The following is a 24,443-nucleotide window of genomic DNA, read 5'->3' as shown; positions in this document are numbered from 1 at the left end:
TTATGTGCATATCTACCTGTTATGAGGTTCATGCAAATATCCAGGCAAAATTCACACACATCTGTGCCTATTTTATAAAATACATGCTTATTTATTTATTTACCACCTTTTTAAGGGGATTCACTCAAGGTGGTGTACAGCAGGAATAAGTCAAATATAAGCAATAGACAATTACAGCAGTAAAAATATTCAAACAACAATACAAAGTATGACAAAATATACTACATTACAGTGTCAACACAATACTCAGTAAAACATTTTAGTAGACAGCATAGGGTGTAAGAAAAGATGGAACATATAGATAGATAGAGTAACAAGAGTAAGAAAATAAGGGACTAGTTTAAAGAAGGTTGTAGATGAGATCAGAAAGGTGCTAGGGTAGGAGTGGATAAACACGTCCTGCTATAGTATGTGCAGCTGGTTTAATTTACTTCTTCTGTTAAAGGCCTGGTTGAAGAGCCAAGCTTTCACCTGCTTCCTGAAATATAGATAGTCTTGTGTTAAGCGAAGCCTTTCAGGGAGTGCATTCCAGAGTGTGGGGGCTACTCCGTAGAAGGCTCGCTTGCGGGTATCACATTCTGTGATGTCTTTTGGAGAGGGTGTGGTTAGGAATACTCCTTGGGAGGACCTTAGTGCCTTGTAGGCGTGTAGAGGGAGATCCTGTTCTTCAAGTGCTCTGGGCCACTTTCTTTAAGGGCCTTGAAGATCAAACAGAGTTTTAAATTTCAACCTGTATTGAACCAGGGCTCCCAAGAGACAGAACCGGGCCGCGACCCCCCTTCCACTTGAGCCGGCGCCCCCCTCCACTCTGTATTCACATTGTATTTTGTGAATAAGATGTCTTTTGGAGAGGGTGTGGTTAGGGATACTATTTGGGAGGACCTTAGCGACTTTGATGTATGTAAACCCTAACTCCATCCCAGCTCTGCACCCCAGGATGCCTTCACACATACCGTAAAAATGTGTGATACATGCTAAGAGGTGGTTCGTAATTGCTTTCATATAGTAGACCCAGGGGCATAGCCAGACCTCAGCGGGAGGGGGGTCCAGAGCCCAAGGTGAGGGGGGCACAGTTTAGCCCGCCTCCCCCAGCTGCCGCCCCCTCCTCCCCGCCGCCAGGTACCTTTGCTGGTGGGGGTCCCCAACCCCCACCAGCCGGTCTTCTTCAGCGCCGGTCGACTCCAGTGCCTTCGCTGATGATCTGTTTCTGACTCCTGACGTCCTGCGTGCACATCCTGTATGTAGCCCCGTGCAGGATGTGCATGCAGGACATCAGGAGTCAGAAACAGATCATCAGCGAAGGCGCCGGAGTCAACTGGTGCTGAAGAAGACTTCAGCTGGTGGGGGTTGGGGACCCCCGCAGGCAAAAGGTACCTGGCGGGGGCGGGGGAGGGACGGCGGCTGCGGGAGGGGGGATCGAAAATGGCGGGGGAGGGGCGGTGGTGGGAGGGGTCAAAAGTAGAGGGGACCAGGGCTTAATCTCTGGGGGGCCCATGCCCCCCGTGGCCCCACCTAGCTACGCCCCTGACTAGACCTTGGGCAATTTTAAATGTCTAAGTCTGCAATTTTAAATACTGTTTACCTAGACAAAGGGGGTAATGATATAGTTAGTGCCAGGGGCAGACTGACAGTGATCTAGGCCCTCATGCAATAAGAATCACGGGCCCCTAACAACCTATCAAATCATGATTAAACTAGATGAAGGCTAGGGGAAAGTGGGCCCTCGGGCACTGCCCTATTGTCCCAAGGTCAGTCTACCCCTGGTTGGTGTCTATAATTAGATGCCTGTTCTATGAGGGGGCCCTTTTACAAAGAATCAGTAAGCCCAACGTGGGCTTACTGCACATTAAATTGGAACGGCCACCGGTAGTATTTCTGGCTATGGGTGTCTCTTGCATTAGCACGCGTTAATTTTTAGCGCACACTAAAAACGCTAGTGCACTTTAGTAAACAGGGCCCTTAGGCAGAAAGCTGAAATCCAGATCCTTCAGGGTGGCATTTTCATAAATGCTCCCCATTCCATGCACAGGACCCAAGAGACAGGCAGAGCTCCGAAATCTTAATGCATGGTTGAGATGATGGTGCAGGGATGAGGGATTTAGATTTGTTAGGAACTGGGCATCATTCTGGGGATGGGGAACCTATTTCAAAAGGATGGGCTCCACTTCAACTGGGATGGAGCCAGGGTACTGGCATTAACATTTAAAAAGGAGATAGAGCAGCTTTGAAACTAGAACAGGTAGGGGGAAGAGGGCTGTAGCTCAGGAGTACATGGTTTGGAGTGAGCTATCTTTGAAGGATACTAGCAAAACAGGGAAGTCAAGGAATCCTGATTGAAAGGTTGCAGCAAAGGTAAATGAAAGCCAGGAGCCCTTAAGGGGAGAGCAGAATAAAGACTGCAATTGATTCCTGTCAATTTCGAAGCAGCTTGTACATACATAGAAAAACCACAATTTGAAATGTCAGTATACAAATGCTAAAAGCCTCAAAAATAAGATGGGTGACTTAGAGTACACAGCACTAAATGAAGCGGTAGATATAATAGGCATATCAGAAACCATGTACAAGGAGGACAACCAATGGGGCACTGGGTTACCAGGATACAAATTATATCGCAATGATAAGGTGGATCAGATTGGAGGAAGGGGTGGTGCTATATGTTGAAGAGGGAACTGAGTCAAACAAAATACAATTTCAGCAGGAAACAGATAGCAACGTGGAATCCTTATGGATAGAAACTACCATCTGCCAGGCCACAATGAACAGACAGATGAGGAAATGTTAAAAATTAAGGAAGCTAGCAAATTTGGCAACAGTATAATAATGGGTTATTTTAATTACCACTAGAAAAATTCAAAATGAGAACACAGTCACAATCATTCAAATACACAAAAATATAAACGGGTCCTTTCACTAATGTGCGCTAATGGATTTAGCAGACCCTAATTGTTAGTGAGCGCTAAATCTGTACGTGCATCTTAGTAAAAGGACCCCAATCTGACCATGGGGCTCATTTTCAATGCACTTAGTCTTACAAAGTTCCATAGTTTACTATCAGGCTTATTTTCGAAAGAGAAGGGCGCCCATCTTCCGATACAAATCGGGCGTCCTCTCAGGGTTGCCCAAATCGGCATAATCGAAAACCGATTTTGGGCATCCTCAACTGCTTCCCGTCACGGGGACGGCCAAAGTTCACGGGGGCGTGTCGGCACCTAGGCAAAGGCAGGACTGCGACGTGATTAAGAGATAGGCGTCCTCAGCCGATAATGGAAAAAAGAAGGGCGTCCCTGACGAGCACTTGGCCGACTTTACTTAGTCCATTTTTTCTTGCTACCAAGCCATGAAAAGGTGCCCAAACTGACCAGATGACCACCGGAGGGTATCGGGGATGACCTCCCCTTACTCCCCCAGTGGTCACCAACCCCCCCCCCCCCACCACCACCACCACCCCCACCCTAAAAAAAACTTAAAATTTGTTTTTTTTGCCAGCCTCAAATGTCATACCCAGCTCCCTGACCGCAGTATTCAGGTCCCTGGAGCAGTTTTAGTGGGTGCAGTGCACTTCAGCCAGGCGGACCCAGGCCCATCCCCCCCCCCCTACCTGTTAAACTTGTGGTGGTAAATGTGAGCCCTCCAAAACCCACCTGAAACCCACTGTACCCACATGTAGGTGCCCCCCTTCACCCATTAGGGCTATGGTAGTGGTGTACAGTTGTGGGGAGTGGGTTTTGGGGGGCTCAGCACCGAAGGTAAGGGAGCTATGCACCTAGGAGCAATTTGTGAAGTCCACTGCAGTGCCCCTAGGGTGCCCGGTTGGTGTCCTGGTATGTGATGGGGACCAGTGCACTTCGAATGCTGGCTCCTCCCACGACCAAATGGCTTGGATTTGGTCGTTTTTGAGATGGGCATCGTCGGGTTCCATTCTCGCCCCAAACCGGGGACGACCATCTCTAAGGACGTCCTAAATGTTGAGATTTGGGCGTCCCCGACAGTATTATTGAAACGAAAGATGGACGCCCATCTTTTTCGATAATACGGGTTTCCCTGCCCCTTCATGGGGCCGTCCTGCAAGGACGCCCTCATGAAAACTTGGGCGCCCCGTTCAATTATGCCCCTCCACGTGGCTCATTTTCAAAAGAGAAAAACACCCAAAAAGGGGCATAAATCTGCATTTGGACGTCTTTCTCACAAAAAATGTCCAAATTGGTATTTTCGAAACCAATTTTTAGATGTTTTTCTATGAAGTCCATCGGAAGTGCATTCAAATCACAAGGGGGCATGTCAGGAGCATGTTAAGGCGGGATCTAGGCATTCCTAACACTTGGATGTTTCTCTTCCATAATGGAACAAAACAAAAATATTCAGGGCTACAAGTTGGACTTTTTGGTCTAGACCTGTTTTATTAATGCACTAGTAAAAAAGGCCCGTTTCCAAAACAAATGAAACGGCGCTAGCATGTGGGTTTTTTTTTTGTTTTCTTTTTCTGTTTGATATTAAGGGATATATTTTTTTTTAAAAAGGAAAAGAGTTTTTTTTTAAAGTTGTAAAGTCTGTATGAGTGTTTGTGGTTTTGAGGGGGGGTTGTGGGGGTCTATGGATGTATGCTATTTTTTGGGGGGGGGGAGGGGTGTTTGTGGGGTAGGGTAGCGTTGTTCTGTATGAGTGTTTGTGGTTTTGAGGGGGGTTGTGGGTGTCTGTGGGTGTGTGTGCCATTTTGTGGGGGGAGTGTTTGTAGGGGGGTGTTTGTGGGGTAGGGTTGTTCTGTATGAGTTTTTGTGTTTGGGGGGGGGGATTATGGGATTCTGTGGGTGTTTGTAAGAGAGAGATGTAGGTTTTTACTGTTTCAGTTTTTGTATTAAGGGGGTTGGGGGAGGGAGTGTGTGTGTATGAGTGTGAAAGCAAGATGTTGTCTGTCCATGGCAGTGTGTGGCATTTTGGGTGGTGGGCAGTTTGGTTGTATGTATGTGTGTTAGTGAGTGATGCTGATTGTCCATATTAGATGTGGGGTTTTTTTGTGGCTGGTAGGGGGTGATTCTCTGCGTGTGAGTGTGATACAGTAATCTTAATTCAGCAGGGCACTCTGATGTGGTATTTGTAGGCACTTGTATTTTTGTTGAAACCAGAGGGATCCGTTGCAGGCAGGCAGTAGGAGTAGATATGGGTTTTTTTTCGAGTGTGGAATGTGGGTGGTGTTCTGTAGGGGGGGACGGGGCTGAGGGCGCATGTGTCTGGAGGTCTCCTTGTAGGCACTGATTTCAGCTGGGCACTCAGGTGGGCTATTATCCGTTTTTTTTAGGGGGGGGGTTGGGCGCCGGTGGTTTCCGTTTGGGTGGTTTTTTTGAGGGGGGGGGTTGGTTTGGTTTTAGTGTGGAATGTGGGTGGCGTTCTGTAGGGGGGGGCAGGGCTGAGGGCGCATGTGTTTGGAAGTCTCTGTTGTAGGCACTGAACACCGGCTTGGAGACTCACCGCATGAACAGCTTGCAGAGTAAGGTCCGCGATGTAGTGGTTGTTTAGTGGCGTTCTTCGTCCGCGCTTTCCTCGCGGTTGGTCCCCGTGCTGGTAGCTACCCCCTCCTCAGGAAGGGGCGGGACTCGTGTGTGTTTTTTTTTTTTTTCCTGAACGCCGCTGCATTTTCTTCGCTGTCCCACTCCTGCTCCTCTGCAGCACCGGTCCCATTCAAAGGCTTGGTGGTTTCTAAGTCCATGTGAGTGTTTGGGAGGTGGAACTGTACTTTGTGTGCATCACCTGAGGCACAGCCAATCAGCAGCGCGTGGGCGGGTGGAACCGTACTTTGTGTGCATCACCTGAGGCACAGCCAATCAGCAGCGAGTGGGCGGGGCAAACACTGATGTTCAAAAAGTGGTCTCTGCCGCCTCACTTTAGAACGTTGGGAAAGTGAGGCTTCATTAGAATGTTGGAGGTGTGTTTTATATAGAGAGATAAGCCACACAAAAGTACCCTAAATGACCAGATGACCACTGGAAGGAATCAGGGATTACCTCCCTTTTTTTCGCTCAGTGGTCACTAACTCCCAACCCCCCCCCCCCCCCACCCCCAAAATGTGATTAAAAACATTACTTGCCTGCCTCAGATGTAATACTCAGGTCTGTTAGAGCAGCATGCAGGTCCCTGGAGTAGTCTAGTGGTGGGTGCAGTGCACTGCAGGCAGGTGGACCCAGCCCCCTACCTGTTACAATTGTGGTAGAAACTGTTATCCCTCCAAAACTCACCAGAAACCCACTGTACCCACATATAGGTGTCCCTTTCACCCATAAGGGCTATTGTAGTGGTGTACAGTTGGGCATAGTAGGTTTTGGGGGGCTTAGCACACAAGATAAGGGAGCAATGGTGAGATGTGTACCTCGGAGCATCTATTTGAAGTCCATGGTTATTTCATAACTAGATTATTGTAACTCCTTGTATAAAGGTCTTTGGGTCAAAGATATACACCGCTTACAGATCATTCAGAATTCTGCTATTCATCTTATCTCTAATTCACATAAATACGACCATGTTACTCTGTACCTCAAAGAAGTTCATTGGCTCCCTATTACTCACCGTATCACCTACAAACTTGCATTACTTGTTTTCAAAGCACTATAGGCTGAACAACCTCTTTTCCGGCATCTAATTCCGTATAGCCCTGCATACGCACTTCATTCAACACAATAGAATCAATCAGTGGTACCAAGTCATCGTGAAATAACCCATGAGCACACTAGGCATGTTATATTTAATGTGCAAGGGCCATATCTTTGGATTTCACTCCCAGTCTCTCTTCGTCGCCAGACATCAACGAATCAATTGAAAACAGACCTAAACACACACCTTTTCAAAGATGCGTATAAGTCAGTCCCTTTTTTGCAGCAATTGAGCCAGGAGGTACCCTGTAGAAGATACCTGTAGTTCTTCCTCTTGTTTTTTCCTCCCCTTTCTGTCATATCAATTATTGTAATTCTCCCCTTGCCCTAATAGTCATGTCTAAATTTCTTCTTTGCTTATTTTGTTTATTTCCATTTATATTTTAGATTGTAAGCCACCCTGAAGGCACACCAAAGGGCAAGGTAGTAAACTTATAATAAACTTGAAACTTGAAATCCACTTCAGTGCCCCCTAGGATGCCCCACTGCTCTCCTAGGATGTCTGTGTGGCCAGTCTACTAAGAATGCTGGCTTCTCCTACATCCCAATGGCTTGATTTTGTGTGTTTTTCACTTGGACGTTTTTATTTCGAAAATGGACCAAAAAGATAAACGCGCAGAACACAAAAATATCTAGCAAATAGCCATTTAAAAAAAAAGAATAGTTTTTCTGTTTTGAAAATGGCTGTATTCTCCACTTGAATTTTGGACGTTTTTAGCAAAACGTCCAAACTTGGACTTAGACATTATATTGAAAATGCCACTCCACGTAACTGTGTAAGTCTAAGTGCTTTGAAAATACACCTCCACACATCCTCTCACTCAGTGCACAGCCCACCACTATCAAAGACTTTTGTATAAAAAATGAAACCTCAAAGCTCCAGGATACAGCCTACAATGCCAACCAGTCCTATATGGACACTCCACTATTATCATAAGTTTCAAAATTAAGTCAAAAAGATGCATAGAGGGAAAAATAACAAGGTAAACAAAACTCCACCAATGCCAATCTGTGTAGAAAATCCCAGTATTAAATCCTCCTCCAAATAGTATGTAATTGTTTAGGCTCAGCAAAGAGGTAAGAGATGTTTAAGAGAGTCCCAAACCCCATGTGTATAGGAAAAATTCAAAAAATCTTAGTACAAAAGTACATAAGTATTGCCATACTGGGAAAGACAAAAGGTCCATCAAGCCCAGCATCCTGTTTCCAATCCAGGTCACAAATACCTGGCAAGATCCCAAAGAAGTACAAAACATTCTTTACTGCTTATCCCAGAAATAGTGGATTTTCCCTAAGTCCATTTAATAATGGTCTATGGACTTTTTCTTTAGGAAGCCGTCCAAACCTTTTTAAAACTCCGCTAAGCTAACCGCCTTTACCACATTCTCTGGCAACGAATTCCAGACTTTAATTACACGTTGAGTGAAGAAACCTTTTCTCCGATTCATTTTAAATTTACTACATTGTAGCTTCATCGCATGCCCCCTAGTCCTAGTATTTTTGGAAAGCGTAAACAGGCGATCTCTTTAACTTAAAGAGTCCATATTCCTCAATTCACAAAATCCAACAGTCTCTTTTGCCTATCAACTTCATTATCAAGGCTGCAGAAGTTTCAACTTCACCGGGACATACTGCTCTCATTCATATCACAAATACAGTAAGAAAGAAAATCCATCTCACAGTGTCCACAAAACTCAACAAGGGCCACTTGTTTCGCTATAGTTGCTTCAGGAGGAAGAATTCTCAACGCCCTTGCTTTTTGGAGCAATTGGTCCAGGAACCAACAATAGGGAGAGCTATTTTAAATCTAGTCCTTAGTAGAATGTAAGACTTAGTGCAAGAGGTAATGGTATTGGTTCTGTTGAGAAAGAGTGATCATAACATGATCAAATTTGAATTAATAACTGGAGTGAAGACGCTAGGGATATCTACTGTAGCAGCTTTTAACTTTCAAAAGGACAACTATGACGAATGTTTTTAAGTTAAAAGGAGTAGCTGCAAAAGTTAGGAGTTTAAATCAGGCGTGGATGTTCTTTAAATTTGTATATTGTTGATTTTGTATATGCTTTGAATTATACTTGAACTTTCTCTCTATATATATACGAAGGTTTGAATATTGTATGGGAAAGTTATTGTGTGTTGGATTGCTAGGTTTGTAATTTTTGATGTTCTTTAAAAATGCCATCTTGGAAGCCCAGACCAGACGTATTCTACATATTAAAAAAGGTGGAATGAAGGGCAAACGATAACCAGCATGGTTAAAAGGTGAAGTGCAAGAGGCTATTGGAACCAAAGAACGTTTCATAAAATGGAAAAAGGATTCAAATGCAAAAAACAAGAAGCAGCAAAAGCACTGGCAAGTTAGATGCAACGCATTATTAAAAAGGTTAAAAGAGAATTTGAAGAGAAACTTGCCATAAAGGCAAAAACTGAAAGTAATAACTTTTTGGGTATATTTAGAAGCAGAAAGCCTGTGAAGGAGTGAACTGTTAGATCATCAAGAAGTAAAAGAGGCACTCAGGGAGGACAAGGCAATAACGGACAGACTGAGTGAATTCTTTGCTTCGGTCTTTACTGAACAGGATGTAAGAGATCTACCTGTGTCAGAAATGGTTTTCAAGGGTAATGATACAGAGGAACTGAAACAAATCTTGGTGGACCTGGAAGACATACTGAGCCAAACAGACAAGTTAAAGAGTAGTAAATGACCAGGACCAGATTGTATATACCCCAGAGTACTGAAAGATCTCAAATATGAAATTGCTGTTCTATTTTAGTGATCTGTAAACTGTCATTAAAATCGTCCATGGAATATGAAGATTGGAGAGTGGCTAAAGTAACGTCAATTTTTAAAAAGGATTCCAGGGGGTATCTGGGAAATTACAGACCAGAAAGACTGGCATCAGTGCTGGGCAAAATGACAGAAACTATTATAAAGAATAAAATTTCCAAACACATAAACAAACATGGTTTCATGGGACAAAGGCAACATGAATCCAGCCAAGGAAAATGTGTTTCATTTATTTATTTATTTGTTACATTTGTATCCCACATTTTCCCACCTATTTGCAGGCTCAATGTGTTCTTTGAAGGAGTGAATAAACATGTGGATAAAGGTGAAACGGTTGATGTAGTGTATCTAGATTTTCAAATCACGACCTCTATTGCTAGAACTCCCAGAATCCTTTTGGTAAAGCATGGCACATTCAAGCCCTTTACAAATGGGTCAATATATCAAATAAGAGCAATGACTTGAAAAAATATATTTGGATTTTCAGAAGGCATTAGATAAAGTACCTCATAAAGACTACTCAAGAAATTAAAATGTCATGGAATAGGAGGTGATTCTTACTGTGAATTGGTAACTGGTTAAAAACAGGGCTGGCCCAACCACTAAGCATAACTAGGCAGTCGCCTAGGACAACAGCTTCTGCAGTCAAAGCAAAACAGTAGGTCCTGAGAGCCACGCAAACTCAAAGAACCATCAGTACATGCTTTAACCTGCATTTTTATAGGATGTTTATGTGACGATCATGACTGTTAAGTTTAAATACCAAAATCTTGGGGGGGGGTGCAGGTTAGAGGCCTGAAGGTTAATTGAGGGGGGTATAAGGCTGAAGGTTTGCATAGTAACATAGTAGATGATGGCTCCCACAACCCTTGCACTGGTTCTGGTTAAAAACCAGGGAAGAAACAGTAAGACTAAATGGTCAGTTTTCCCAATAGGGAGAGGTAAATAGTGGAGTGCCTCAGGGGTCCTCACTAGGACCAGTAGTGTTTAATTTATTCATTAATGATCTAGAAAAAGGAAGCAAATAGTGAAGTAATCAAATCTTCAGGTGACATAAAAATATTCAAAGTAGTTAAAACAATAAAGCAGAGAGGTGTGCTGTTTTCAGTAGAATATTGGTCCTCGTTACCTAATACAGAGATGATGGAAAACTTGATCCATGACACCCAACTAAAGGTTGGGGTAAAGGTTCATTAAAGAGTTAAAAAGTTGGGGCAGCAGTATGGATGTAAGTTCTCACTGGGATGGGTGTATTATAAGTTTCGTTATTACACTGGAGGTTTTTGGGAGGACTAAAGGGGGAAATGTATGAATGAAGGAAATGATGCTGTGGCTCCTGGTTCATTCTGGTACTTCTGTGGTTTGATTGTTTATATACATGGCATTAATTTGAAAGATGGATATTATTGACAGTAAATACATAAAAATAGAGTAAAAATATACAAGCAGACTGTGAGAAACTGCAGAGGGACCTTGCCAGACTGTAGAAGTGGGCATCCAAATGGCAAACAAAATTTAATCTGGACAAATGCAAACTGATGCACACAGGGAAAACGGTCCTAATGCTACATAATGCCAAGTTCCATATTGAGAGTCTCCAGCAGGAAAAAGATCTTGGTGTCATTGTAGATCAGTGTTTCCCAAGTCCAGTCCTGGACTACCCCCTTGCCAGTCAGGTTTTCGGGAAATCCAGAATGAATATGCATGAAAGAGTTTTACATATATTGGAGGTTGTGTATGCAAATCAAGTTCATGCATATTCATTGTGGACATCCTGAAAACTTGACTGGCAAGAGGTATTCCAGGACTGGACTTGGGAAATACTGTTGTAGATAACATGTTGAGATCTTCAGTTCAGTGTGCCGCAGCAGCCGATAAAAGCAAATAGGATGTTAGGAATTATTCAGAAAGGAATGGAGAATAAAACAGAGAAGGGTGACAAAAATGATAAAGAAACTGAATAAACAAAGTTAGGGCTTTTCAGCTTGGTGAAGAAACAACTGAGAAGGGGCATAATTATGGTTCATAAAATCATGAGCTGAGTGTATGAGGTAAATAGGAAGGGATTGATATTCAACGTGATTTAGCCCAGGGGCAGTCCAACCATTAGGCCACCTGAGGCGGGGCCTCAGGTGGCACTCTTCAGGAGCGGCATCTCCCCACTCTTCGGGGAACGACATCTCCCCCTTTGCAGCCTTTACCTTATCACAATTCAAACCCAGCAGCAGCACCAATTCCCATATGCTGCTCTGCTGCTGGCACCTGCCCCTTCCCTTTACTGCGGCCGCCTATCAGATGTAACTTCCTGTTTCATCAGAGGCTCAGGCAATCGCAGTAAAGGGAAGAGGCAGGTGCTGGTGGCAGGGCAGCGTATGGGAATTGCTGCTGCTGCTGCTGCTGGGTTTGGAACATGGGCTGGAGGTAGGAAGGGGGCAGCATCTCGGTCCAGGAGGGAAAAGCATCTCAGCATGGGATGGGGAGCAGCATCTCAGGCTGGGGCTGGTGCCAGCTCCACTTCAAGCAGCATCTTGCCTTGGGCCAGCCCTGATTTAGCCAGCAGAAGTGGCTCCTAGCCGGTTATTTATTTATTAGGATTTATTTACCACCTTTTTGAAGGAATTCACTCAATGTGGTGTACAGTAAGAATAGATCAAACATGAGCAATAGGCAATTAGAGCAGTAAAAATATTCGAACAACAATACAAAGTATGGCATGGTATACTACTTGCAATGACAACACAATATGTACTAGAACATTATAATTGGTAGTGAAGGGTAAAGCAAAGTTGTAACATATAGATGAATAAGAAAGTAGGAAGAATTAGAAAGTAAGGTGATTGATTTGAAGAACGTTGCACGTGAGGTCAGAGAGATGGTTAAATATGTTCAGGGCTAACTGCTTATTTTCAGTGTCACTTAACTGCTGAGGGCTGCTGAAAATAACTGATTAACACTGAATTGAAAACTGGCTATTTTGGGGGCATTCTGGGGCACAGTTGGCACTTGGCTGATTAAGTGCAGATATTCAGCACTTAACCGGCCAGGTTACCTGCATAAATAGTTCCAGCCCCGGCGCGCACCATTCCCTACGCTGGGGAAAATAGGGCTGTATTTGTTTTAGCATGGTGCTAACCAATGTTCCATTTAAGCAAAGTTTTTAAAACTTTTTGCTCACATGAAGAAAATTTTTCACACACCATCCACTACCTTAGAGGAAACGTTGGTGCTAACCTGGTGGTGATCAGGCAGTGCCGCACACTACCCGGTTACCGCCAGTTTAGCACAGGAGCCCTTACCGCCACCTCAATGGGTGGTGGCAAGTACTCCTCCTCACAAGGCCGCTGTGGTAAAAAGGGCTGCAGTACGTGGCAAAAACAGCTCCCGCCGCTAGCGCAGGGCCCTGTTTTACCACAGCTTAGTAAAACAGCCTCTTAATAAGTTACGTGTTAGCCGACTCCGGAAACCCGGAGATTCAATGCCAGTACATGGGCGTGGCCCAGCATTGAATTTCTGGGTTTAACGGTAGCGGCCGTCAGCAAAATGTTCATCGTCACCAGCTGAATATCGGACCCAAAATGTTTATTTGTGCCTTTAAATAGTACTAAAAGTAGAAGATACTGTGTGAAACCTACCAGGTAGCAGATTTTAAACAAATTGGACAAAGCATTTTTTCACTCTATGTTCAAGCTGCGGAATTTGTTGCCAGAGGAGATGGTGAAAGCAGTTAGTGAAGCTGGATTTAAAGGGGGTTTGGATAAGTTCCTGGAAGAAAATTCTATGAACAATTAGGAGCCAGGAAGACTTGGGAAAGGAATTGTTTTTTCTATAGAAGTGAGTAGTAAGGCATGTAATGTAATTCTAGGGCCAGGGAGCCACGCCGTGCTATTGATAACTCAAGTACTCGTTGCGTGTGAAATATATAGATTTCCTTTTTGGGATCTGTCAGATACTTTGCAGTGACCCAGACTGGCCCCTGTCAGAGACAGGATGCTGTGCTCAATGGACCATGGATGTGAGCCAGTATGGCTTTGCTTATGTTCTTATGCAGAGCTGTCTTACACATCCTTGAAACACATTGACACAGTCATATGATGGACGATTTTCAATCCTAGGCCACTGAATTTTACACCCTTCCCCTGTTTGGAAACACACATCAATCCCATATTCCCAGAGGAATAACTTGGGTTCAGCAACACATCCCAGCAGGGCCCATAGCAACTCTGTTTGCCGCAGAAGACAAAGGCTGAGAGCAGACTTAAATATAGACCTGGCAACCTCACTCACTCCCGTCCCCCTCACTCCCCAGCTCCGGTCCAGCTTTTTCTTGCTCAGACAAACTGGGATGCAGTTTCTCTGTCTGTCTGCTGGGCAGCATTCCAGCCCCAAAGAGCACAAGTTACCCAGACAGGCGGAAAACAGAAAAACTGCAGATGCACACATTCCTGCTCTCTGTCCATAGCTCTTTTCTGCAGGGCAAGAACTGAAGTACACTGGGGGAAATGGGTAGGATTGCCTTGTGTGTGGGAGGGGACTCAGTACTAGAATAAAGGGTGTCGGGTGGCGGAAGGGAAATTTAAAGATATAAAGCTGGGATCACAGCATATTCACGTTGTTAAAACAAGAAATTGATAAATGTTGAAGGCGAGGAGCGATGTGAATATGGTAAATAGGCGTCACACCTCAGCACTCAGCGGTCTCTGCTAAATATGGCAAAGCAGGTATCACACCTCAGCAGTCTCTGCTGAATAATAATTTATTGGTAGAGAGAATAATTCTCCAATGCAGATCTGAGGCTGCTCTGGAGGAGGAGGAAAGACACTGAGAAAAGAGGGGAAAAGGAACAGATGTGGGCATTGCTCGACTATAATAGACGGTAACTGGTATTGAGAGAGGTGTCTCTTACAGTATATTAGCTGACACCCATAAAGCATCTGCAGTCAAATTAGTAACCCGCAGTGCTATCTAACCCCTTGCCTACCTACCATTCTTAACCCCATATTTATTTATTTATTTACTTATTGCATTTGTATCCCACATTATCCCACCTCTTTGCAGGCTCAATGTGGCTTACAATACATCATGAATAGTGGAAATACATGACAAGATAGATATTTACTATTACAGACGAATCTTGGGTTACATGATTATGATAAGACATGATAGTAGTCTAACAAGCAGATATAATAAGTCTATTCTGGATATATGTGGAAAGGTTCACATTTGTTGGTCTTCCCCCCACTACCACCAATTCCCACCACCCTTGTCTGTAGCACAAAATTCCCACCCCCCAGTATTCTCCACATGACAGGTCATCTCCAGCACTCCCCTCACAACCCATCCCTAGCAATCTCCCTCTCAAAACCTATCCCAGCACTCTCCTTTCACAATCTGCTCTAGCACTCTTCCCTCACAACCTGTCCCCAGATCTCTCCTCTCACAATCTGTCTCTAGCACTCTCTTCTCAAAAATTGTTTCTAGTGCTCTCCTCTCACAACCCACCCCCAGCACTCTCCTCTGAAAACCCATCCTTAGCTCTTCCCTGCCAACTCATCCCCAGCACTCTCTTCTCACAGACCATCCATAGCACTCTTCTCTGCCAACCCATCTCTCCCACTCACAACCCTCCCCAGCACTCTCTCTTCACCTATCCCTAGCATTCTCCTTCTTAAAACCCATCCCCAGCACTCTCCTCTTACAACCTGCCCCTACCACTCTCCCCTCACAACCCATCCTCAGCACTTTCCTCTCACAATCCATCCCTAGCTCTCTCCACTCACAACCTGTCCCCAGCACTCTCCCCTCACAACCTGTCCCTAGCATTCTCCTCTTACAGTACTCTCCCCCTCAAATCCTGTCCCCAGCACTCATCTCTCAAAACCCATCCTCAGCACTCTCCTCTCACAACTTGGTCCTAGAGTTCTCCCCCTCAAAACCTGTTCCTAACATTCTCCTCTCACAACCCAACCCTAGCGCTCTCCTCTTACAGCTCTTCCCCAGCACTCTCTCACTCAAATCCTGTCCCCATCACTCTCACCTCACAACCCATCCCCAGCACTCTCCTTTTACAACTTGGTCCTAGTGCTCTGTTCCCAGCACTCTCCCTTCACAACCTACCCCTAGTGCCCTCTCCCTCACAATCCCTCCCTTGCAATCTCCCCATCACAATCCAGCTCCAGCACTCTGCCACCTGCCGTCAGGAGTGCACACTTTTCATTATGGGGGTTCTAAGTTTTCATTTGGGTTTTGTGCAGGGGATGGTGGTTTTTTAAATGTTCATTTTCAGTTGTAGGAGGCACCATTTGCAAACAGCACAGGCTAAAAATGAAACAAAAACAAAACAAAAATGAATTTTCATTTAATTTCAAAAGAAACACACATCTTCAGTCTCCAGCACTCTTTTCTCTTGTGCCCAGCACTCTGTCCCCCAGCCCCAAGTACTCTTTTTCCTACTCCCCAGCACTCTCTTCCCCAGTCCCCCAAACTCCCTTCCCTAGCCTAAATCAGGGCACTCTCTTCCCCAGTCCCCAGCACTCTCCTCTGGAATTCCCATCACTTTCTTCCCCAGTCCCCAGCACTCTCTTCCGCCATTCCCCGCACTTTCTTTCCCAGTGTCCGTCACTCCCTTCCCAACACTCTCTTCTCCAGTTAGAAACTGATTGAGTAGAAGGCGACACATGGCAGTGGTAAACGGAGTTCACTCTGAGGAAAGGGATGTTAATGGTATGCCACAGGGATCGGTCCTTTTTAATATTTTTGTGAGTGACGTTGCGGAAGGACTGTCTAGTGAGGTTTGCCTATTTGTGGATAATACCAAAATCTGCAATAGGGTGGACTCTCCTGATGGTGTAGATAGCATGGCTCTAGCAAAGCTTGAAGAGTGGTCTAGAATTTGGCACCTAAGATTTAATGCAAAAGCCTGAGGAAGAGGTACAGTTTAGGGGCTGAAGTATCAGATTATCTTAAGGTGGCAAAGTAGGTAGAAAAGGCAGAAGGATGCTTGGGTGCATAGAGAGGGAAATGGCCAGCAGATAAAAGAAGGTGATTATGCCTCTGTATAAGTGTCTGGTGAGACTGCACCTTCAAAAACATATAAACAGGATGGAGTCGATCTGGAGGGTGCCTACTAAAATGGTCAATGGTCTTCAACATAAAGCATATGGGGAGAGACTAAAAATCTCAATGTGTACACTGGAAGAAAGGTGAGAGAGGGGAGATATAATAAAAGTGTTTAAATACCTCCACAGCATAAATGCACAGGAGGTGTTAAGAACCTTGTTTGAAGAGAGATATTCAACCATTTGCAATTGAATTACAAGTGAACTATGACCTTGGCATACATACATGCAACCAGAGGCAGTACCCGACAGCTCAAGTATCCTTTCAAACACATGCAGGGCAAGCATTGCTGGAAGTGGCAGTCTTGACTTGGCTTCTTTACCCAGTAGTTTTTGGACCTGGATTTCACAAAATTTCAGTGTCATCTGGGCCCAGCTGATCGCTGGCCCAAAAAAGGAAGAGGAGTCTTTCCCTGAGATCTTCCCAGTGGAGGACCCTGACTTGCATACCAAAAGCCCTAAATTGCCTAAATCCCGCCACCAGTGGTGGTTAGAGAAACTGCATTGCTCTCTGAATCTAGGAGCTGCGGTGGATGGAGATGCGGAGTGAGGGGAAGACAGCGGTCCTGACACCCCAGACCCTTTAGACAGCCTACTCAAATGGAGTAGCAAAGGAGCTACTGAAATACTGACTGACCAAGAAATCGCCTTTATGTCCAGGGTCATGAAACAAGTGTGTGCCCTGATTAATGTAAAGACCTTACAGACGTCCATTTATCATCTGCAAACAGATGGTCTAATGGAATGCTTCAACAAGACTCTCAAACAGATGCTGAAGAAGTTTGTGGCCGAAGATGGGAAAAACTGAGATTCTTTACTCCCAGAGTTTGGCAGGATATTCTCCATTTGAACTACTATATAGGAGGAGCCCTAGAGGAAACCTGGATGTGGTTCAGGAAGCTTGGGATGAGGAACTCAACTCAGAGAGGAATTTGGCCAAATATGTGCTCACCATGCAGGAGAAACTAATAAAGCCAGTGAGGCAGCCAAGCTTTGCTTGGCAAAGGCTCAAGGCGGGTCAAGCCCAAGCCTACAATCAGAAAGCAGTTCAGAAAATCTTCCAGCCAGAGGATAGAGTCTGTCCTCTTACTCTCTTCAGAGAGTAAACTATTTTGCGAGTGGCAACGTCCTTAAGAAGTTGTGGAAAAGATGGGACCTGTCAATTATAAGGTGGCCCAACTGGACAAGAGAGACAAGGCATAGATCTTCCACATTAATTTGTTAAAGAAGTAGGTCCCTGTGACTGCAGCACTGTCCAAAGAGATGACTTTGGGCCAGAGGTCCTAACAGAGTCCGGGCCCTTGCAAGTTCCATTTGGTGACCAGCTCTCTGTCTCTCAGATGGCCGACCTAGAGCAGTTGGTATGCCAGAATCATGATTTGTTTTCTAGAGTGCCAGGCCAGACCCACCTTGCAACTCATGACATTCTCACCAAGCCGAGAGTGGTAATCCGGCAACGTCCTTATCGGATTCCAGAAGCCCGGCAGCAGGCCATGGCAACAGAGGTCGCTGAAATGCTGGAACTGGGTGTCATTGAGGAGTTAACCAGTAATTGGTTATCTCCCATTCTGCTGGTACCAAAGCCGGATGGGAGCATCCAGTTTTGTATTTATTTTTAGAAGATGAACACTGTGTCTAAACTAGAGGTCTACTTAGTGCCAGGAGTGGATGAACTCACTGAGCAGCTTGGAGGGGCCTGATTCATTTTGACCTTGGACCTGACCAAGGAATATTGGCAGGTATCCCTGCCAAGGAGAAGTCAGCCTTTTCAACACCCCAGGGTTTGTTCCAGTTCACTGTGTTACTATCTGGCCTTCATGGAGCTCCAGCTACCTTCCAGCACCTCATGGGCAGCCTCCTTAAACCACATGGCAGTTACGTGGCTGCCTACTTAGACAACATTGTCATCTACAGTAAGGATTGGAGGACCCATCTCATCCAGGTAGAAGCAGTACTGGATAGTCAACGGACTGCTGGGCTAACGGTAAATCCTAAAAAGTGTTTCTTGGGAGGACAAGAAGTCCAGTACCTGGGGTACTCAGTCGGGAAAGGACAAGTAAGACTCTAGATCTGGAAGGTAGAGACAATTCTGGTTGCCACATCTCAAAAAAGATATAGTGGAATTAGAAAGGGTGCAGAGAAGGGCGATAAAAATGATAAAGGGGATGGGACGACTTCCCTATAAGGAAAGGCTAAAGCGGCTAGGGCTCTTCAGCTTGGAGAAAAGGCGGCTGAGGGGAGATATGATAGAGGTCTATAAAATAATGAGTGGAGTTGAAGGGGTAGATGTGAAGCGTCTGTTTACGCTTTCCAAAAATACTAGGACTAGGGGGCATGTGATGAAGCTACAAAGTAGTAAATTTAAAACGAATCGTAGAAAATGTTTCTTCACTCAACGTGTAAAACTCTGGAATTCGTTGCCAGAGAATGTGGTAAAGGTGGTTAGCTTAGAAGATTTTTTTAAAGGTCTGGATGGCTTCATAAAGGAAAAGTCTATAGACCATTATTAAATTGGACTTGGGGAAAATCCACTATTTCTGGGATAAGCAGTATAAAATGTTTTGTACTTTTGGGGGGATCTTGCCAGGTATTTGTGACCTGGATTGGGCACTGTTGGAAACAGGATGCTGGGCTTGATGGACCTTTGGTCTGTCCCAGTATGGCAATATTTATGTACTTATGTAATCACCCAGGTGCCTGTACCCTACAAGAAGTAACAAGTATGAGCCTTCCTCCAGCTCGTTGGTTATTATTAATGGTTTATTCCAGGGTTTGCTAAGAAAGAAGAACTGCTAACCCACCTCCTACAGAAGAAGGCTCCAGAAAAGATACACTGGAGCTGGATGTTGCCTTCCAAACCCTGAAGAGGGATATTTGCTCAGAGCCGGTGCTGGTCAGCCCAGACTTCAACCGGCCCTTCATCATGCAGAGAGATGCATCAGAGGTTGGACTCAGGGCCATTCTGGCCCAGGAAGTGGATAGGGAAGACTACTCATGGCATAAATTAGCCAGAAGCTATTCTCAAGAGAGAAATATCATGCGTAATTGAGAAGGAAGCTCTAGCTGTCAAGTGAGCCTTGGAAACGTTCCAATATTATTTGCTGGGGCAACACTTCCTGCTGGTCACCAACCAGTGGATGGCCGAACATAAAGACTCAAATGCACGTATCATACACAGTTCCTTAGCCTCTAGCCATTTAGCTATCGGGTGAAACATCAGGCGGTCTGAGAACATGCTAATGCTGACTTTTTGTCTCGGGAAGTGGGCCCTAGTATAGAAGGCGCTCAACTGAGCAGGGCTGAGCTGAGGGGAAGAATATGTGCGAGGGTAAACAGAACACTACCCCTCACCCTTAAGAATGATACCTCAGGTACTGTGAGCCCCACCCAGGGAGGAAGTGAGACGAGAGAAGTGGAGTCAAAACCAGGAATTATAAAAGGCAGGGCCAGAGTGGGGTTAAGGAGGCCCAGGGAAAGAAGAGGTCAAGCACGAGCAAACACCTTTCTAACTACTGTGACCTGGCTTAGCTAAGCCAGCTTTTGATTTGAAGACCTGTAAGCCTTGTTCTGAGGTCTGGCTGGGGCCAGACCTAGAAACCAGGAGAGAGAGAGAAAGACAGTAGAATCTTACAGACTGTGTTTGGGGTGTAAGAATCACAAAATACAGACTGTGTTTTGGGCCCTGTCAGCCACGGCCCTGGTTACGACTTTGTTATCTGAAGTGAAGAGACGCTACCTTTATTCCTGAGCCTGTGAAGTAACAGGTCTCAGATTGAAGTTTAATAAAGCCCCTATTTTGTGTTGACAACCTTGTTCAGCTGTGTTATTGTGAAGGCCCAGCCCCAGCCATTGTTCACAGTACCACAAGGGGACAGACTCAGAAATAAGAGTGGTGGATGCGTGGAATGGCCTCCTGGTGGAGGTGATGGAGTCTAAGACTGTATCCAAATTCAAGAAAATGTGAGAAAAGCACATAGGATCTCTAAGGGACAGTAAGAGATAGTGGATGGTATAGAATCTCTAAGAGAGAGGAATATATATTGGACAGTATGGCTGGGCAAACTGGATGGGCCTAATGGTCTTTATTTGCCATAATTTTTAAATGTTTCTATGTTTCAATCCAAAGCACTCTCTTCCCCAATCCAAAGCATTCTTCTGTCCAAGTCTCAGCACTTTCCTATACAGTCCCCAGTACTCCCTTCCCTATTCGCCAGTGCTCTCTTCCCCAGTCCCCAGCACTTTCTCCCCACAATCCAAAGCACTCTCTTCCCCAATCTAAAGCACTCTCCTCTCTATTCCCCAGCTGCAGCACTCTCTTTCTAAGTTCCTAGCAATCTCTCCTCTGGTCCCTAGTACTCCTTAGCACTCCTGGTATCTAGCACTCTTTTCCTCAGTCCCCATCACCCTATTCCCTAATCCCAAGCATGCCCAGTTCCCAACACTCCCTTCCCTGGTCCCTAGCACTCCATTCCCCATTCCAAAGCATTCTCTGCCTCAGTCCAAAGAATTCTCAGACCAAGTACATTGTTACATTTTAGGGTGATAACGGTTGTATTGGGGGTATTTATTTATTTATTTGTTGCATTTGTAGCCCACATTTTCCCACCTATTTGCAGGATCAATGTGGCTTACATCATACCGTAAAGGCGATCGTCAAGACCGGTATAGAAACAAATACAGATTGATATTAGGGTCGGGTAGGTTGGTATATTCAGGTGCCTAGGGATCGAAGATAGGAAGTAATATATAATGTCCAGTACAATCTATGGTTTTGTTGTGTTGCAGAGTTGGGCATCTAGGTTAGGTCGGTGGGGAATGCTTTTCTGAATAGGTAGGTCTTTATTGGGGTGTTGTTTCACATTATTTATTAATTTATTGCATTTGTATCCCACATTTTCCCACCATATGGCAGGTTCAATGTGGCTTACATATTGCTAAAAAAGCGGTTACAAAATTTAGATTTGTAGAAGACTAGTACATAATACTGAAGTACAATAAACACTTAGGTTGATATATTAGCATATTGTGAGAGAGGTTAATATTATTGTTTTCCATTGCTGAACTTTTCATGATGTATGGTGGTGTGGGATTAGGCAGATCCAGGGGGGGAAAGACTTCTTGAAAAGATGTGTTTTCAGGTTTTTTCTGAATTGTAGGTAGTCTTCTATGAGTTTCAGGTCTTTGGGTAATGAGTTCCAAAGTTGTGTGCCTATAATCCTTATTCCCTAACACATATTTTCTGAATAGATGAGTCTTCAACTGCTTATGGAAAATTCCGTACTCTGATATTGATTTTATTGTCACTGGTATATCCTTCCACCATTTTGCCAATAGATAGGATAAGGTTGTTGAGCATACTGTCTTAAATCTGACACCTTTTGTCGATGGAAATACTAGGTCCAGAAGATTTCCTTTCATTTATCTCAGTCTCTTTTCAGATAGTATTATGCAACAGCTTAGTTATTCTGGCATTTTGCCATGTAGAAATGAGTGTATCATGGTGGAGAGTTTAAAAATCCCTCTCGCACTTTTCCATGTTCACCAGCATTCGCTTCTCCAGTCCTCTCCTCTCCAGTCGCCAGCACTCCCTCCCCTAATCCAAATCACTCTCTTCCCCAGTCCAAAAGCACTCTCCTCTCCAGTCCCTAGCACTCCTTCTCCTAATCCAAAGCACTCTCCTGTCTAGTCCTCAGCAGTCTCTTCCTTATTCTCCAGCAGGCTCTTCCCCAGTCCCCAGCATCCTCCTGTCTAGTCCCCAGCAGTCTCTTCCTTATTCTCCAGAATCTCTTCCCCAGTATCTTCCTGTCTAGTCCCCAGCAGTCTCTTCCTTATTCTCCAGCAGTCTCTTCCCCAGTCCCCAGCACTCCCTTCCCTATTCTCCAGCACATATTTGTACATGATCTGGAAAGGGAAGGGATGAATGATGTGATTATCATTACACCCTAAGATTACACAAAATTATTCAGCGCTATTAGATCACAACTCCTGAGGAGCTGTAGGAGGACTTTGGGAGACTGAAAGGCTGGGCATCCAAATAACGGATGAAATTCTACTGTGGGTAACTGGTAAGTGATGCACATAAGGAAGAAAAATCCAAATTACAGCTACATGATGCTAGGCTCCACATTATGGAGTCACCACCAAGAAACAGGATTTAGTTGTCGTTGTGGACAATACTCTGAAACCTGCTCAGTGTGTGAAAAAATAAATAAAAAGCAAGGAGAATGTTAGTAATTATTAGGAAAGGAACAGAGAATAAAACAAGAAAAATGTTATAATGCCTCTGTATCGCTTTATGGTGAGGCTGCACCTTGAATATTGTGTGTAATTATGTTTGCCGCGTCTCAAAAAAGATATAGTGGAATTAGAAAAGGTACAGAGAAGGGGAACCGAAATGATTAAGGGAATGGAAGGATTCATATGAGGAAAGGCTAAAGAGACAGCTGAGGCCTTGATAAATTAAGCAGTATGTTAGAACAGTGTTCTAATGTACACTCTAAAAAAAATCTTTTACTCAAGATGCATCAGCCCAATGGCATGCAATTACAGCGGTGTTAAAAATTGTGCACTGTGAGATAAAAACAGCGCAAACTGATGCAGTAATTTACAGTGGTTTGCCGCACTGAGAATAAAATGTCTCCCTTCCTCTCAGCACATGACAAGGACTGGCTCAGGCACTGACACGGAAACATTTTAAAACAAAACTGGCCACCAGGCTGGGACTCCACTCCTCACCTCTAATTTCTACCCCTACCCCTACCAGGGCTGTTCTAACTGCTCCCACTCCCCAGGGCTATCTGATTTCAGGTACCCTTGCACAGGGTAAGCCAGGAACAAGAGAGCTTCTGATGTCACTAGCTCCCCTCCCAAGCCAATGATACAATTTAAGTGACACTGTCTGACTCCCATCAACATCCAGAGCCACCGCTGGGGTCAGGTGGTGTCAGTATTGTTTAAGATGGTGGTGGTGAAAGAGGGACACTGCTGGATGCCTTCCCAGACCAGGTAAGCGGGTATAACTGGTCTGTGGAAAGGGAATACTAATACTGAACACTCTCCGGTCCAGGGCCTCCTTGTGCTGGGTAGCTAGGCCTGGGGTGCTCTGGACCAGACAGCCTCTTGGCACTGGGCCCACTTTGGCCAGGAATCCTCCAGGGTGTAGTGTTACATATCTCCTCTGATGACCCTTTTATTCCAACACTGCATCAAGCTCTGAGGTAAATTAAAGATTGAGCGCTATGAGACAAAAAAAATCATGCCAAAATTTTGCAAGTTTTTTTTAAGGCTTTTCTATGTGTCTCATACCAACTACGGTACTCTTCAGTGCAGTAGTTTTACTGCAGATTTTCTTGAACTAAAATTCATACTGCAGCTTATTACATTGGGGTGTGAGAAGAGGGTATGATAGAGTCTATGAGTGGGATAAAAAAAGAAAATAGGAAGCAGTCATTTTACCCATTCAAATAATAGGATTTGGGCAGTGCTGTAGCCAGTCAGGATTTCAGGATTGCCATAATGAATATGAATGAGATAGATTTGCATATTATGCAGCATCATGGTATGCATAATTATCTCATACATATTCATGGCTAGCTGTGCCTCCAGGAGAGGGCTTTGAAGCTAATATAGTACATTTAAAACAACCTGGAGAAAGCTTTTTGTTCACTCAATGCACAATTAAGCTGTGGAATTTCTCTTCAGAGGAAATGGTGGAGGAAGGTATTATTGCTGGGTATAAGAATGCTTTTTCTGGAAGAAAAGTCCAGAAACCATTATCAGCTATCTCAACTCAGGGAAGCCACCACTTATCTCTGGATATGAATAAGAAAAGGATCTGCTCTTGGGATCTGGCTGGCTACTTATGAGCCAGACTGGCCACTGTTAGAAACAAGATTT

At 44.6% G+C, this 24,443-nt stretch overlaps 1 protein-coding gene across 24 annotated transcripts in view; it reads right to left on the bottom strand.

Annotated features, from left to right (window-relative positions):
- The window catches only part of NRXN2 (neurexin 2), a 1,346,335-nt gene that overhangs the window by 1,310,641 nt on the left and 11,251 nt on the right, over positions 1–24,443 (bottom strand). For 4 of the 24 annotated variants that reach the window (XM_030218496.1, XM_030218492.1, XM_030218493.1 and 1 more), the window contains exon 2: positions 4,322–4,333. The exons of the other annotated variants lie outside the window; for them this stretch is intronic. In XM_030218496.1, the coding sequence (XP_030074356.1) occupies positions 4,322–4,333 (12 nt within the window). The remainder of the gene's footprint in view (positions 1–4,321; positions 4,334–24,443) is intronic. 24 annotated transcript variants of the gene reach the window in all.

The sequence above is a fragment of the Microcaecilia unicolor genome, chromosome 11 (genome assembly GCF_901765095.1).
Source record: "Microcaecilia unicolor chromosome 11, aMicUni1.1, whole genome shotgun sequence".
In the NCBI taxonomy this organism is placed as follows: domain Eukaryota; kingdom Metazoa; phylum Chordata; class Amphibia; order Gymnophiona; family Siphonopidae; genus Microcaecilia; species Microcaecilia unicolor.
The sequence above is the reverse complement of the archived record's forward strand: the minus strand, read 5'-3'. Positions and strand labels throughout refer to the sequence as shown.